General features: G+C 40.6%; 4 protein-coding genes across 4 annotated transcripts; 3 read left to right on the top strand and 1 right to left on the bottom strand.

Moving 5' to 3' along the window:
- Window positions 1–4,454: 4,454 nt before the first annotated feature.
- On the top strand, window positions 4,455–4,829 carry LOC311003962 (histone H2B 1/2-like; the record flags this gene model as incomplete). Its single annotated transcript, XM_083995884.1, has 1 exon — window positions 4,455–4,829. The coding sequence occupies one exon, from the start codon at window positions 4,455–4,457 to the stop codon at window positions 4,827–4,829; it is 375 nt and encodes a 124-aa protein (XP_083852010.1).
- Window positions 4,830–7,308: 2,479 nt separating this feature from the next.
- LOC311003958 (histone H1-like) lies at window positions 7,309–7,923 on the top strand (the record flags this gene model as incomplete). Its single annotated transcript, XM_083995880.1, has 1 exon — window positions 7,309–7,923. The coding sequence occupies one exon, from the start codon at window positions 7,309–7,311 to the stop codon at window positions 7,921–7,923; it is 615 nt and encodes a 204-aa protein (XP_083852006.1).
- A 1,045-nt stretch (window positions 7,924–8,968) lies between these two features.
- On the bottom strand, window positions 8,969–9,355 carry LOC311003659 (histone H2A-like; the record flags this gene model as incomplete). Its single annotated transcript, XM_083995452.1, has 1 exon — window positions 8,969–9,355. One exon carries the CDS (start codon window positions 9,353–9,355, stop codon window positions 8,969–8,971), a length of 387 nt encoding a protein of 128 aa, XP_083851578.1.
- A 362-nt stretch (window positions 9,356–9,717) lies between these two features.
- LOC311003632 (histone H3.2) lies at window positions 9,718–10,128 on the top strand (the record flags this gene model as incomplete). Its single annotated transcript, XM_083995421.1, has 1 exon — window positions 9,718–10,128. The coding sequence occupies one exon, from the start codon at window positions 9,718–9,720 to the stop codon at window positions 10,126–10,128; it is 411 nt and encodes a 136-aa protein (XP_083851547.1).
- Window positions 10,129–13,844: the final 3,716 nt, after the last annotated feature.

The following is a 13,844-nucleotide window of genomic DNA, read 5'->3' as shown; positions in this document are numbered from 1 at the left end:
GTTCCAATCACAGTCAGAACATTGACCGTGGACAATACAAACAGTCAGTAAATAAACAAATACAGTATGAGACATAAAGTGGATGAAGTGCATAAGTCATTACATAGGTAACATAAATATAATATTAAAATTAAAATTAAACAGTGTGTATACATTTTTTATTAGCAATTATTTTAATACATTCAAGGTAGTTCTTGAAATCAATTTCAAAAACAGGAAAGAAAGCTCGACCTTTGGAAAATTTGGTTTTATGTATGTGGAATTTTGCAATTAGAATAATCAGATTAATTAAGTGTTGCATTTTCCTATCTTTATTATTATAGTATAACAGTATATATTTGGCATTCAAATTAATTGGTATGTTGGAATGTGATGTGATGTAAGCTTAAATTTTTTTCCAAAAAATCTGGGAAAAATTACATTCAAAGAAAAGGTGCCTAATCGTTTCCACTTCAGCATTACAAAATACACAATTAGCATCAATATTGATACATTTTGACACAAATTTGTTAGTGGGGTAAATGTTATGTATAATGTTATATTGAACTTCTTTGATTTTATTGGAGATAACAAATGTATGTGGAAGGAGCCAGATAGCCCCCCACCACCACCTCCTGCCATGGTCCACTTACGTCCTCCTTCCCCCAGAGTCCTGCTCCTCCCACCTCTTCCCGCTCACCAAGCTCCACCCACAGTGGGGATAAAAGGGCAGACGCCCTGAGCCTGAACCAGTTGAGTAGCTTTCTACTAAACAGTAAACATGTCTGGAAGAGGAAAAGGAGGAAAGGGACTCGGTAAAGGAGGCGCCAAGCGGCACCGTAAAGTCCTCCGTGATAACATCCAGGGCATCACCAAGCCCGTGATGTCCGGCGAGGCGAGGCGAGGCGAGCCGAGCCAATGCACCTGTCTCTTTAAGGCGCATGCACCTTATCTGGATGACAACGAGTGGTGGCAGCGCTCCTCTTCTGTCCAGCAATACACACCTGAAGCTTCACTTTTAATACAGACTAACTAACGCGACTTTTTGAGCATGGCGAGTGAAAGAGTCGGAGCAAGAAGATGCGCCAGCAGTGTTGTATAGGTGCTGTATGGGACCGCGTGTGTGTGATGATCGCGATCGTGGCCAATTAGCGATTAGCGCGTTTAGCATTAATTAGCTCCAGTGTCTCCCTCTTCTCTGGAGGAAGGTCTGGGGAGCGAGACTAGCTCCAGTGCGACCTGTTCAGCAGCAGCAGCAGCAGCAGGAGGAGGCTGACTGACTGTGGCAGGACACCTCTGCCTCTGTTTCACTTTATGTTGCTGGTAAATAATGTGGTTGTAAAAGTAGGCTAGTAGGCTAAAGTTAAATTATTTTGTATGCACTAATTAAAGGGGCAGAGCTTTACATTTTAGCTTTTATATTTTATAAGATATATTTTTTGTAAGAACCACAATTAATAAATATAGGTTATATATTTCAGTGAATATCTAATTGTTCTTAGCATTTGTTGGATAACTTTATTTGCCCAATAAATTAAAACATGATGGAACTATCAATGTCTCCTCTCTTGCAGCCAGAATCTCACCTACTTTTAACCTCAGACTGTCACAATGATGAATCAGATGTCAGACCGCCTCATTCTTTCAGTTTTAACCTGAATATACAAGACATGATTGATTTTCCCAACGATCAAAGTATACAAAACCGAACTGAAAACCATGACCACAAAACCGTGAACCGAACCGTTTGCTTGAACATCTTTTAAATACATATTGCCGCTTAATATGTTTTATGTAACCTATGGCATTTTTAAGCTTCATGTGTGTTATTGGACAGAAAGAGCAGCGCTGCCTCGGAGCATAGCCTACGTAGCCTACAGAAAACACATTTACATCAATAAATAGCCTAAATGTTTCACAATGAACCAATCTGTCTGTATTAAATTTTATTTAGTTTGAAGGCAAGGTTTGCAAGGTTCATCTGATGGACATCAAGGGACAGATTCTCCAAGTTTTGCACAGCTTTTACTCATGCTAAACCTGCACAGGCTGAAGACCCCCTTCACATATTTCAAAACCAAACACAGAGAGACAGATTGTGCAGGTTTAACAGGAGCAAAAGCTGTGCAAACCTGAGTAAATCTGGACCCTAGTCTCGTGCTAAAATTGACTGTAAATTCACCTTTAAAGTTGGTTTTTAAAAAAATTCCCCCCGGGGGAGCATGCCCCCGGACCCCCCTAGGGGGTCGGTATCTTGTCACCTTTTTTACCCCTGATGAGTTTGCACCCCTGGGAAACGTTTGAAGTTTAATGTAGCTAATAACTGTTCCCTCTAAGGCGGTTTACTGTGCAATTGCACACTGCTCCCCACCTCTTTGCCCAGAAGACAAAAAAAAGTTTCACACTCAAATATCCATGACTAGTTTACTGTTTATTTCTCCCTAATGTGCGCTTCTAATTGTGAAATTTATGACCTTAACCTTGGTCTGTAGTGCAACTACGATTGAAGTTTTTGCTTGAATTATTATTACTGTTAATATCAAGAATGCTTCTGTGCCAAGAGCTGATGACACCAACTTGATGTTAGGTATTTTTTTCATATTGTATGGCAATAAATGCAAAATCTATTTTGCCAAAACAATATTGTATTTTGTTATTAACTGTAACTGACCTAGATATGGAGTCAGTATGCTACATATTATTTTAATGCTGTCAAAATAATATGTTATTAATCATAATAGTAATAGCCAATTGTATTGATATTTGGAGTTGGAGAGGTGAGGCCATAGCACCAGCATGTGGACGTACTGTGTACGCTTGAGTTTTTGCTCACAGTCGCTCAAGCAGATCATCAGGGGAGTTGAATTTCTGCTCAGGAGTTTCGAAAATTAGAGGGAACATTGTAGCTAATATTTGATAAATTTCATCATATTGACACAACCCCCAACAGCACATTTAGTCTAATGACCGCGCATATAACTCACATGGTCCTTAATTGTCAAACAATGCAACATTATAGCATGCATTTTAAGTGAGTGAGAATTACTGGTGAGGTGACACAAAAAGATAGGCTACATTAAAACAAGTCAACCAATGTATCGTGATCATAGGCTGAACATTTGTACGGGTCATTCTTCAACTACAGGCAAATTTGGTCTTGTAAATTTGAGAAAATCAAACATTTGGAGATTTTTTTTCAGATGTTTTACTTTTCAATTATGTATAGAAACACATTCAGAACATTTATTGAAATTTCAGCTGCATAATTTCATAATTTCTCAAACTGCAAAATATGATTAGTTGTGATGGAAATGACTGTGTGGTGGAAAGGACTTAACGTGTTGGAAATGACATTTTACATAGAAATTGCTGAACAAATCATGTTCAGGGGTGTGGAAATGACTATTGTCTGTTGTCTGTGACAATCTGTCACATTTAAAAAAAAATCTCATGCTATATAATGATCTCAGCTTTAAAGCTAGCAATAAATGTACACAAAATACACAATATCAAATATTATTTTTTACATTATTTGTACATTCAAAGGAATCAGCTGTTTGGAAATGACGACCAATAAACGTACTCTTTGTTTTGAAAACATTAAACCTTGATTTTCTCTACTTGCCGTTTCTTCCAGGGACCCAACTCTGCTCTCCAGCCATGTGCTCTCCTTACAATGACTGTAAGTTAGCCTACATTTTGTGGCATGTGGTGGAAATGACTGAGACCCCAAGGGACAGGTGTTCAAAAAAGACATAAAACACTAACATAGCTTACAACACATGATATATTTCATTAAAATAGGGATTTATGTACCACTTGTCTATAAAGTTACTAGATCACAATTTAAATTCAACATTAGGAGGGATTGAATGTCACAAATCTGACCCAGAGACAAAGGGAATATAGTAAAAACAATACAACCTATGATTTATATATAGTCAAATTAATAAGTGATCTATAATATAATTTTTCAGTTCCTCTTGATGTCATGAAAGTAGGCTATGCCAAAAATAAAAAAAAACAAGAAATGTGTTTCAGTTTTTGTTAGCCTATATCTGCTCGGTTCATTAATTAATTAGTTTGTTGGATGAATAATAATTGATGGAAAGAGCAGTTTGACCAGTATAAATGTTTAGCAGAATGTGTTGTAGCTAGGATGGATATAGCCCAACTTTGACAAAGCCAGGTACTGTCACTACAATACAATAGGGCCTATACAAAAAAAGATCCTAAACCTATTATTCTCCTTATGAAATGATTTTATTGTCATTAAATGGCCCATATCATATCTACCCGCTTTTTCTGTGCATAAATTGTCCAGACTACGGAAAGTCCGCTCCACTTCCTCAACCTTACTCGGCAGTCCAGCCAATCACAGGAGGGGGGCCTCACAGTCAATTTGCATACAGCTTGTATAAATGCAGTCGCCTCCTTCCCGTCAGCATTGTGGTTTGTACGATCTTCTGATCAACATGCCTGAACCAGCAAAGTCCGCGCCCAAGAAGGGCTCCAAGAAAGCCGTCACTAAGGCCCCCGGTAAGGGCGGCAAGAAGAGGAGAAAGACCAGGAGGGAGAGCTACGCCATCTACGTGTACAAGGTGCTCAAGCAGGTCCACCCCGACACCGGCATCTCGTCCAAGGCCATGAGCATCATGAACTCGTTTGTCTCGGACATCTTCGAGCGCATCGCCGCCGAGGCCTCTCGTCTGGCTCACTACAACAAGCGCTCCACCATCACCTCCAGGGAGATCCAGACCGCCGTCAGGCTGCTGCTGCCCGGGGAGCTGGCCAAGCACGCCGTGTCCGAGGGCACCAAGGCCGTCACCAAGTACACCAGCTCCAAGTAAACACCTCTGCTGGCAACACCCGACCCAACGGCTCTTTTCAGAGCCACACACGTAATCTATAAGTGCAAAATATCCTTTTTAATCCTTTAATTAATCGCAAACATTATCTGACAGTTTCGTGCAAGTGTGACCATAATGAAACGATCAATAAATCTAGACAATGCGACAAATGGCATCAATTGGTGTCACTAATGTAGTTATCACCAGACCAGAGCAACAATGTAGCCAATTAATATTTCAGACTTGCTGTGGAAGTGTGGGAAGTTTATGTAAGTGCTTGTAGCGGTCCTCTGTTAATAATTAAATTAATATAAACGATGGTTCTTGTGTAGCTACTGATTGATGAGGCGTCGCGAGTTGGAAGCTGTTTCTTCATTAGGCCACAAGTTATAATGTTGCCAACATCAACACTGTAAACAAAGTTAATCAATAAATGTATTCACTATCACTAAACTAACCATGAATAACAATAATACAGTATTTTCATTAAAACATGACCATTAAAACTTTGGCCGTTTCATTCCTTTATAAACATTGTCCATAGATTAAGAGTAACAAAAAAAAAAAAAAGAGCCACATACTTCATCTAAAGCAAAAATCCTCACCTCATTAGTGTGTGTGTATAATTAATACTATAGGTACAACTGTCTCGGTAGTGATGTGGTTGCAAGAGAAGCACTAATCAATAATATCTTGTGTAATAATAACTGTATGGTATAATGGATTGAATCACTTGTGGCCGCTGGGGACATTGGTTAGAAAATGTTCCTATTTCCTTTATTGCTGATGTAAGTTCTGTAACGAAGAATAAAAAAAAAGTTATCAGAACAGTTTACATTATGTGCTACTACATCCAGTACCAAGAATGGTAAGCATCCAATAAAAGTATGAAGAATCATCAATGTACAACAATGAATACAGAAATAATAAAACAAAAAAGTCTTTCTCTCTCTGGTCTCCACCACATTTTTCCTTCAGCACAGTCATCACATTTAAATTACTTCCCATGCTAATCAGTCTCAGACCCGGCTGCCAAATTCATCCTTCTCTCTTTCCTGCAACATTTTGTTTTATGTTATCCTTTTGTTTCTGAATTGGACTAAAGAAGATCACTGCCTCATGTTCACCAGGCAGCTGCTTTGATTAAAAATCAGTGATCGATGTTGACACGTGACAAATAGCTTAAAAATAAATGTGCTTTACACTTTCATATATCATTACTCCATCCATTTTCCTCAACCTCACACATAACATGCACATGCAAAAGTTTACTCAAAACGTGTTAATGTTTCTAGTCAACTGGCAAAACAGATTCCCTTTCATTATTACTATCAGCCAGGCCCAGGACTGATCCATCCTGTCCTCACACTCAACACTATACTGTATCTGGAACATATCTATCTTACATTTTACTTTACAATACAACTAGGCCACACTGTTAATCACTGTTTGAATACATTCATCTGGATGTGTTTACTTTTTCATAAAGAGAAGTCATTAAATCACAGTCACTGAAATGACACTAAAAGACTCTCTATTAGAAAACACTAGTCTATAGTGTTTTCATTGCATTCAGTGTATTCATTGTTCCCTATCACTGCAAGGTCTGGATACATAATCTGTTGAAGTGACATTTTAATTCCTGTTTCTCTCTTTTCAGATGAAATGTTGAACCTCAACAAACAAATAAAGACATACAGAAAACGTAAAGCTTTTGACTTTCTAGAACCAACTAATAATAGGCTAATAGGCTGCCCTACATGGGCCATGTCCTATTTGTTTTTATGACAACTATTCTCAGCATTTATCTGTAATGGATGTCAAGTCATAGAAAACCTGCACGCTGATTCATTTATTCTGGTAGATTTTTAACAATATTCATTTCTAAACATGATCAATTATATGGTATCCTCATAATTAAATGTTCATAACTTGAGGTTTTGGTTTCAGTCGAGCTGGGCCATCAGCAGTGTGTTTGCTGCTAAGAGAAGAACTCAAATTTACAATATACTGAACATCAGTGGGAGGTAATTTTTAATCAGGATCTCTGAATAAACATGTTGACGAGCTAGAAAACTAGTTTTGGTGAAATTGTGGTACATTTTATATGGTTTTAGAAGATATAAAAGTGGGGAAAGTCACTGAACGGCGGTGTCCGACGAGGTGATCAGCTGAGGTTTAGAGGCTCCACAAACAAAACCCAGAGACAATCAGAGCTCCTCATGACTTGAATATGAAGAGAATAAAGTCCGCTATCGGCTCAGTTTTCCAGCAGTCTTCAGTAACTACCCCAACGTGATTTTTGAGGCTTTTTTGAGCGACGAGAAAACACAAAGTGTCCCTGTGTCGAGGCTGCACAGAGGAGCCTCGACTGGACTGAGTCTCCACGGTTCTCATGGTGTGTTTAAGTACCGCCTCCTGCTCCGAGATTTACAACACTTCACTCAGTGAATCCAAGCTGCACAGCTACGAGAAAACAATGGCAGAAGTTGCTCCAGCTCCAGCCGCCGCCCCGGCCAAAGCGGCCAAGAAGAAGGCTGTCGTCAAGCCCAAGAAAGTCGGTCCCAGCGTCAGCGAGCTCATCGTGAAGGCTGTCGGTGCCTCCAAGGAGCGCAGCGGTGTGTCTTTGGCCGCTATGAAGAAAGCTCTGGCTGCAGGAGGCTACGATGTGGAGAAGAACAAGTCCCGCGTCAAAATCGCCCTCAAGAGCCTGGTGACCAAGGGCACTCTGGTCCAGACCAAGGGAACCGGAGCGTCCGGCTCCTTCAAGATGAACAAGAAGGCCGAGCCCAAAGCCAAGAAGCCCGCAGTCAAGAAGGCCGCTCCTAAAGCCAAGAAGCCCGCAGCTAAGAAACCCGCAGCGGCCAAGAAGTCCCCCAAGAAGGCGGTGGCAGCCAAGAAGTCAGTGGCTAAGAAGTCCCCCAAGAAGGCCAAGAAGCCAGCAGCTGCTCCCAAGAAAGCAGCTAAGAGCCCCAAGAAGGCAACCAAGAGCCCCGCTAAGAAGGTGGTCAAGAAGGCGCCTGCTGCCAAGAAGTCCCCCGCTAAGAAGGTGGCCAAGCCTAAGGCCAAGAAGGCAGCACCCAAGAAGAAGTGAGCTGTTCCTCAGACAACTAAAAATAATATCAAACGGCTCTTTTAAGAGCCACACACATTCCTCTAAAAGAGCTGATTCCTATTAATTCTTTGAGATGTTGACACTAAACATTTAGTCAATGGCGGAGTGAAAGGTGTTTTAGCTTTTCACTTAAATAAAATATAGTGTGGCTACATGTGGGACAAAGAATATAGACCTACAAACATTTGTTTTGTAGGTCTAGAGTAATTTGTAATATAAACAAACCTGCTTTACTGACTATTGCAGTGTAAGATCAGGGAAATGGGCTACTCGAATTGAATGAACTTAACCAAGTAACTTTGCTTCCTGTGGAAAATATTATAATCAAGAAATAAACAATAACCATTCAATGCAAAAGATGTAGGAACTCACACCATCAACCTATCAACCTATACTCAATGTGAGCCTTGGTATAAATAGATACTAATCTAAGATATTTGGAGTAGTATGTGACTGAATGTTTGTGGTACATGACATTAATCACATGTTTGTAGCTGAACACTGAAATTTAATAGCACTGGTTTATAATTATAAAGCTTACTGGTGGTGCTCTAGAGGTATTTCATTCCTTGCAGTAAAATACCTACGTTTTATAATCTGGACCACAACAAGAAGACCAAAAAAAAAGAAAGAAAGAAATGCCGTCGATGTGATTTTATGATTTAAAATCAGCCCAACTTAAATTTCTAAACAAATATAGATGTACCACAGTCCTGTATTTTGTTGCCACTTTCAACCAGGGTAGCTAATAACTTTATAGTAACTTAGTCAGTGTTGCCTCTTTGATCTGTTAATCGATGTTATCGTTTATGTATCAATTCACCATCTCTTCCTTTAGCGAAACTCCCTCAAAAGGAAATACCTTAAATAATAGGCATTTACACAATACAGTATGAGATTATGTACAATGATACGTACATCATGAAAAAAAAGAATAAATAACAGGTAATAGGAATTTCGCTGTTTTTGATTGGAGTGTGTGGCTCTTAAAAGAGCCTTTGTGTTGGTGATGTCCAGGAGAAGTTTACTTGGCCTTGCCGGGCTTCTCGGTCTTCTTGGGCAGGAGAACAGCCTGGATGTTGGGCAGCACACCACCCTGAGCGATGGTGACTCCTCCCAGCAGCTTGTTGAGCTCCTCGTCGTTGCGGACGGCCAGCTGCAGGTGACGGGGGATGATCCTGGTCTTCTTGTTGTCGCGGGCAGCGTTTCCAGCCAACTCGAGGATCTCAGCGGTCAGGTACTCGAGCACAGCCGCCAGGTAGACGGGAGCACCAGCCCCCACACGCTGAGCATAGTTTCCTTTACGGAGATGCCTGTGGACACGACCCACTGGGAACTGGAGCCCAGCACGGGAGGAGCGGGTCTTTGCCTTTGCTCTGGCCTTTCCCCCGGTCTTTCCTCTTCCACTCATGGTTGATAGGTCTGTTTGGTCTGGCTACAAAGAAATGTGAAGCTCCACAGCTCAACTGTCTCTTATATGAGCGCAGGAGCGGGACACTTTGTGGCGGACCAACCAGAGAGAGGCTCCAGCAGCGGCTTCCTGCTCTGGGTTTGTCCGGGCTTTTTCAAAGCTGTTTCCTCCAATGAGCAGCAGAGACTCGGGCGGCGGGTTGGTCCTGTGGGCGGCGCTGAGCTCCAGCAGGAGCCCCTCACCAATCACCAGCCACAGACGTCGAGCAGCGTCACTGCGTCCCAGCCGGTCCCAGGCTTTAAGAGCCGAGTGCCGCGGCGGTTCTTCACATTTTTCTCCAGTTTAGAGAAAGACGCAGTGAAATGGCAAGAACCAAGCAGACCGCTCGTAAGTCCACCGGAGGCAAAGCCCCCAGGAAGCAGCTGGCCACCAAGGCTGCCCGTAAGAGCGCCCCGGCCACCGGCGGCGTCAAGAAGCCTCACCGTTACAGGCCCGGTACCGTGGCTCTCCGTGAGATCCGTCGTTACCAGAAATCCACCGAGCTGCTCATCCGCAAGCTGCCCTTCCAGCGCCTGGTGCGTGAAATCGCCCAGGACTTCAAGACCGACCTGCGTTTCCAGAGCTCCGCCGTCATGGCTCTGCAGGAGGCCAGCGAGGCTTACCTGGTGGGTCTGTTCGAGGACACCAACCTGTGCGCCATCCACGCCAAGAGGGTCACCATCATGCCCAAAGACATCCAGCTGGCCCGCCGCATCCGTGGAGAGAGAGCTTAAACGAGACAGCTGAACTAAAACAACAACAACGGCTCTTTTAAGAGCCACTTCACTCTAAACTCGAGAGCACTGTCCTCTGTTTCAACTTTTTAGACAATGTTTTAGCTGAATAATGTAGGGGAGAGTTTGTTAAATTGCTTTTTCAAGCTCACTGATCAAACATTTTCTATGCTTGACGTTCACTTTGCTTGTGTAGAAAGAAACACCTGGTTTCAGGTTGAACTACTGCTATCTCTTCGCCAGTAGATGGCAGTAGCAGCCTGGTAATGAGGCTGGCGCTGTCGTCCTAAACCGTCTGAGAATCTCTACAGCTGTGTACTTAGGGCCAGACTTACCTGTCAGTTTGCAGTGGGTGACCAGCATATAGCCTACATCCCCATGCACCTGAATAATCGGCTCCTGCTTTCAGTTAACATGTCCAAAAGGAGTTATTGATAAATAAAACACCTCGAACCATCACCAGCGAGAGTTTCATATAAAAACAACACAAAATGATGATTTTAATGACTCAAAGTCTCCAGTGGCGTTTTTACATGTGAAAAAACAAACGTATTACTATTTAATAGAAAGGATGCACACCAGGAAAAACTACAGGTCTTTAATTCTCTTGTCAATGATGTGTTCGTTATGGTTCCTTGCAATGTAACAAGCCCAAATGAAGAATTCCATGTTGTAAGAGCCTAAATGCTATTTTAGTTGATTAATCATTCAATCATTCATTCATTTTCTATACCGCTTATCCTAGGGTCACGGGTGAGCTGGAGCCTATCTCAGCTGACTTCAGGCGAGAGGCGGGGTACACCCTGGACAGGTCGCCAGTCTTGATTAATCATTGGATAATAATTTAGGTAAACATGTGAAAAGGAGATTTATGTATATATATATTCAAATGTTGACAGTTCATTATAGTATAGCCTAAGTAATAATCATTTAATTCCTTTAATTTTAAATGTGTTTGAATAATAATAATTAAAATTAAAAGCTCCTGGATGTGATCTACAGCTTCTCAGACAACATGGAGCTGCTTGTGTGACAGGATATTGGGTTTTTGTCAAAATATTAATAAAATATGATACTGATACTGATTTTACCAATTAGCCAAATATTGTGTTGGTCAAAATATAGGCCTACCTATAACTAGTTACTGCTTGTGTATGTTGATTTGAAAAAGTTGAATTTACATGTATGACCCATTCTGGGTCATATTAGAAGTCACCTTAAAGTCAAAGGAAAAATGTTTTTACTGTTCTCAAATGTAAAGATGGGTCACATTGGACCCTCTACATTATTGAAGGCTTATATAACCTGATACTGAAATCATTTTACATTGTGCTCCTAAAGTAAACTAACAAATTTTAGTGTAGAGCGCCCTTAATAAGCAATGTTCAGCTTTTATGTACATATAGGGAAGTTTAGGTTATCAGTCAAACTGAGAAACAATCCTGAAATATTTCAATCATGTTACAAATAAGCTGTAGATAACATCCAGGAGCTGAAAACATTGTAGTTTATATGGACATTCTAAATGGAATGTGCTTTTAGCATGCGTTTTCTCAATTAAAAAAAGGCATTTTAAAAACGTGTTTATTTCGGATACAAAGTGTGATCTCACTTGTGTCTTAGGATAGATTTATTTGTATGACCCTAAGGTACTTCTATGCCAAAGGGGACATTTGCATCATGACTTGAAGTCAAAAGTCGCTTAACCTCCCTACTACTATGGTCAAACCCGGAAACCGGTTTTGCCGGTTTGGTGGAATTGTACGGTTACGTTTCCATGGTTTTTCAGTCGTTGTCATAGTTGCGGTAAACGCATGGATCTATTAACGCTGGCTTTTAACACGGATGTCAATGAATTTGTGTGATATCCACTGTTTAAAAGCTGGTGTGATGATCCATGCGTTTTACAGATTTTCATTGAAAAAAAAAAAATTACCGAGACTACTGAAACCATGGAAACCAAAACATAAAATTCCACCGGTTAGAGCAAAACCGGCAAAACAGGCTACGTTTTTGACGTTCGGAAAAAGGTGGATAGCGATCCAGCACAACAATCACGGATTGCAATTAAAAATAGCCTATTGTTCATTTGAATAAAACAAACAAACATTGAATGCCCAGACCCAACACAAAAACACCATGATGATGATGATAAACACTCACAGTTGTTGGACCTGTCGAACCGGACCCGGACCGCCGGAGAAATTGAAGTCAATCTTGTCATTTCCTCGGTCTCCGGTCTCCGGTCAGCGCCGCCTCGGCAGCTGATCTCATGGATGAACGGCAGAGAGTCGGTGACCGGCCGGTGTGAGAGGCTTCTTACGCCGTCAAACTCAGATGTCTGAATCACTGGACAAACTCTGTAAGGTTAGCCTAAAAAAGCAGCTGTCAGCCAGGTTTGTATCGATCACTGTTTAAACCTCCGTTACACCTGAGAGAGACATGATCAAGTTACCGTTAGCCTTAGCTAGATGCTATCCAGGGTTAGCTAAGAAATTTGTTTTTCCCGCTCATTTCCGACTGTCCAGACGTCACACAGGAGAGCCAATCAGCGGCCGCCATATTGCCGTAGTGTTTACTAAAAGCGGGCATTTTATTGGTGTAGCGTGATCACGTGACGGCCGTGCCTCCACCAGCGAACCGATCATGGGACTCTTGCGAGGTTATGAGCTACGAACTCCCGCTGATTAGCTGAGCATGAATCAATCATTCCTACAACATTTATGCTATTTGTAGTGAAAAACTTCAAAATAAAATAAAATATATACTATATAATAATAGCAATAATAATAGTAGGCTAATAGTAATAATAATAATAATTTAAAAAAGGAATATTAATAATAAAGGGATGGAAAAGAGGTGGGATAAAGACAGTTTTTAAAAAAAAGAAAAAAAACATAAAATAGAACAAAAATACAATACATACACAAATTTATTCTCTTCAGAGATCTAGTAAACATTTCTTCAGGGCTGAATCCACTTATTCCATCTTTTCACACATTCTGGTTCTTGATTTTTGATTCTGCCTAGGCCTATGTAATTTTTTCCATTTCCAAAATATTATTTACAGTTAATTTCCAGTTATTAAAAGAAGGTGAGATGGATTTTTGCCACTTTCTTGTTATTTGCTTCAAAGCTATTCTGAGTATTCTGTATAGGCTAAGTATTTGTATTTTTCTGTTGTAACTTCAGCCGGTGTTATTCCTAAAACAATGCATTGCGGTTCCAATGTTTTTTTAAATTGGAAAATCGGAAAAATAGATTCTATATATTATTTTTTTTCCAGAATGGTTTTAGTGATGGACAGAAATAGAAAATGTGTGAGTGGTTTGAATGGTGCTCGCAACAGTTTCTCCAGCAGTCTGGGGTGCTGGATGTTGTGAATTTAGACTGTATTTCTGGAGTAATGGAAAAGCGTGTGTATACCTTCCAAGAGAATTCCCTCCAATATCCAGAATTTGTTGTTTTGTGTATTGTACTATAAGCATTTTTCCAATCATCGTCTTCTATTTGTACGGCAAGCTCTAGATTCCACTTTGTCCCAATTGAGTTGTGTTTCTTCACTGTCTCCTAGTATTTTATATATTTTTGAGAGCGTATTCTTGATATCTAAGTTATAATTTTTTGTCATAAAAGTTATTAATTGGTGTTGCTCATGGTGACCCCGTCTTTTCTGAAAAGTGGTAATGTAATTTCTAAGTTGCAAGTATAAAAAT

Source organism: Trachurus trachurus, assembly GCF_905171665.1.
Source record: "Trachurus trachurus genome assembly, chromosome: 20".
In the NCBI taxonomy this organism is placed as follows: Eukaryota; Metazoa; Chordata; class Actinopteri; order Carangiformes; family Carangidae; genus Trachurus; species Trachurus trachurus.
Note: the sequence above shows the minus strand (reverse complement) of the source record. Positions and strands in the feature narration are given on the sequence as shown.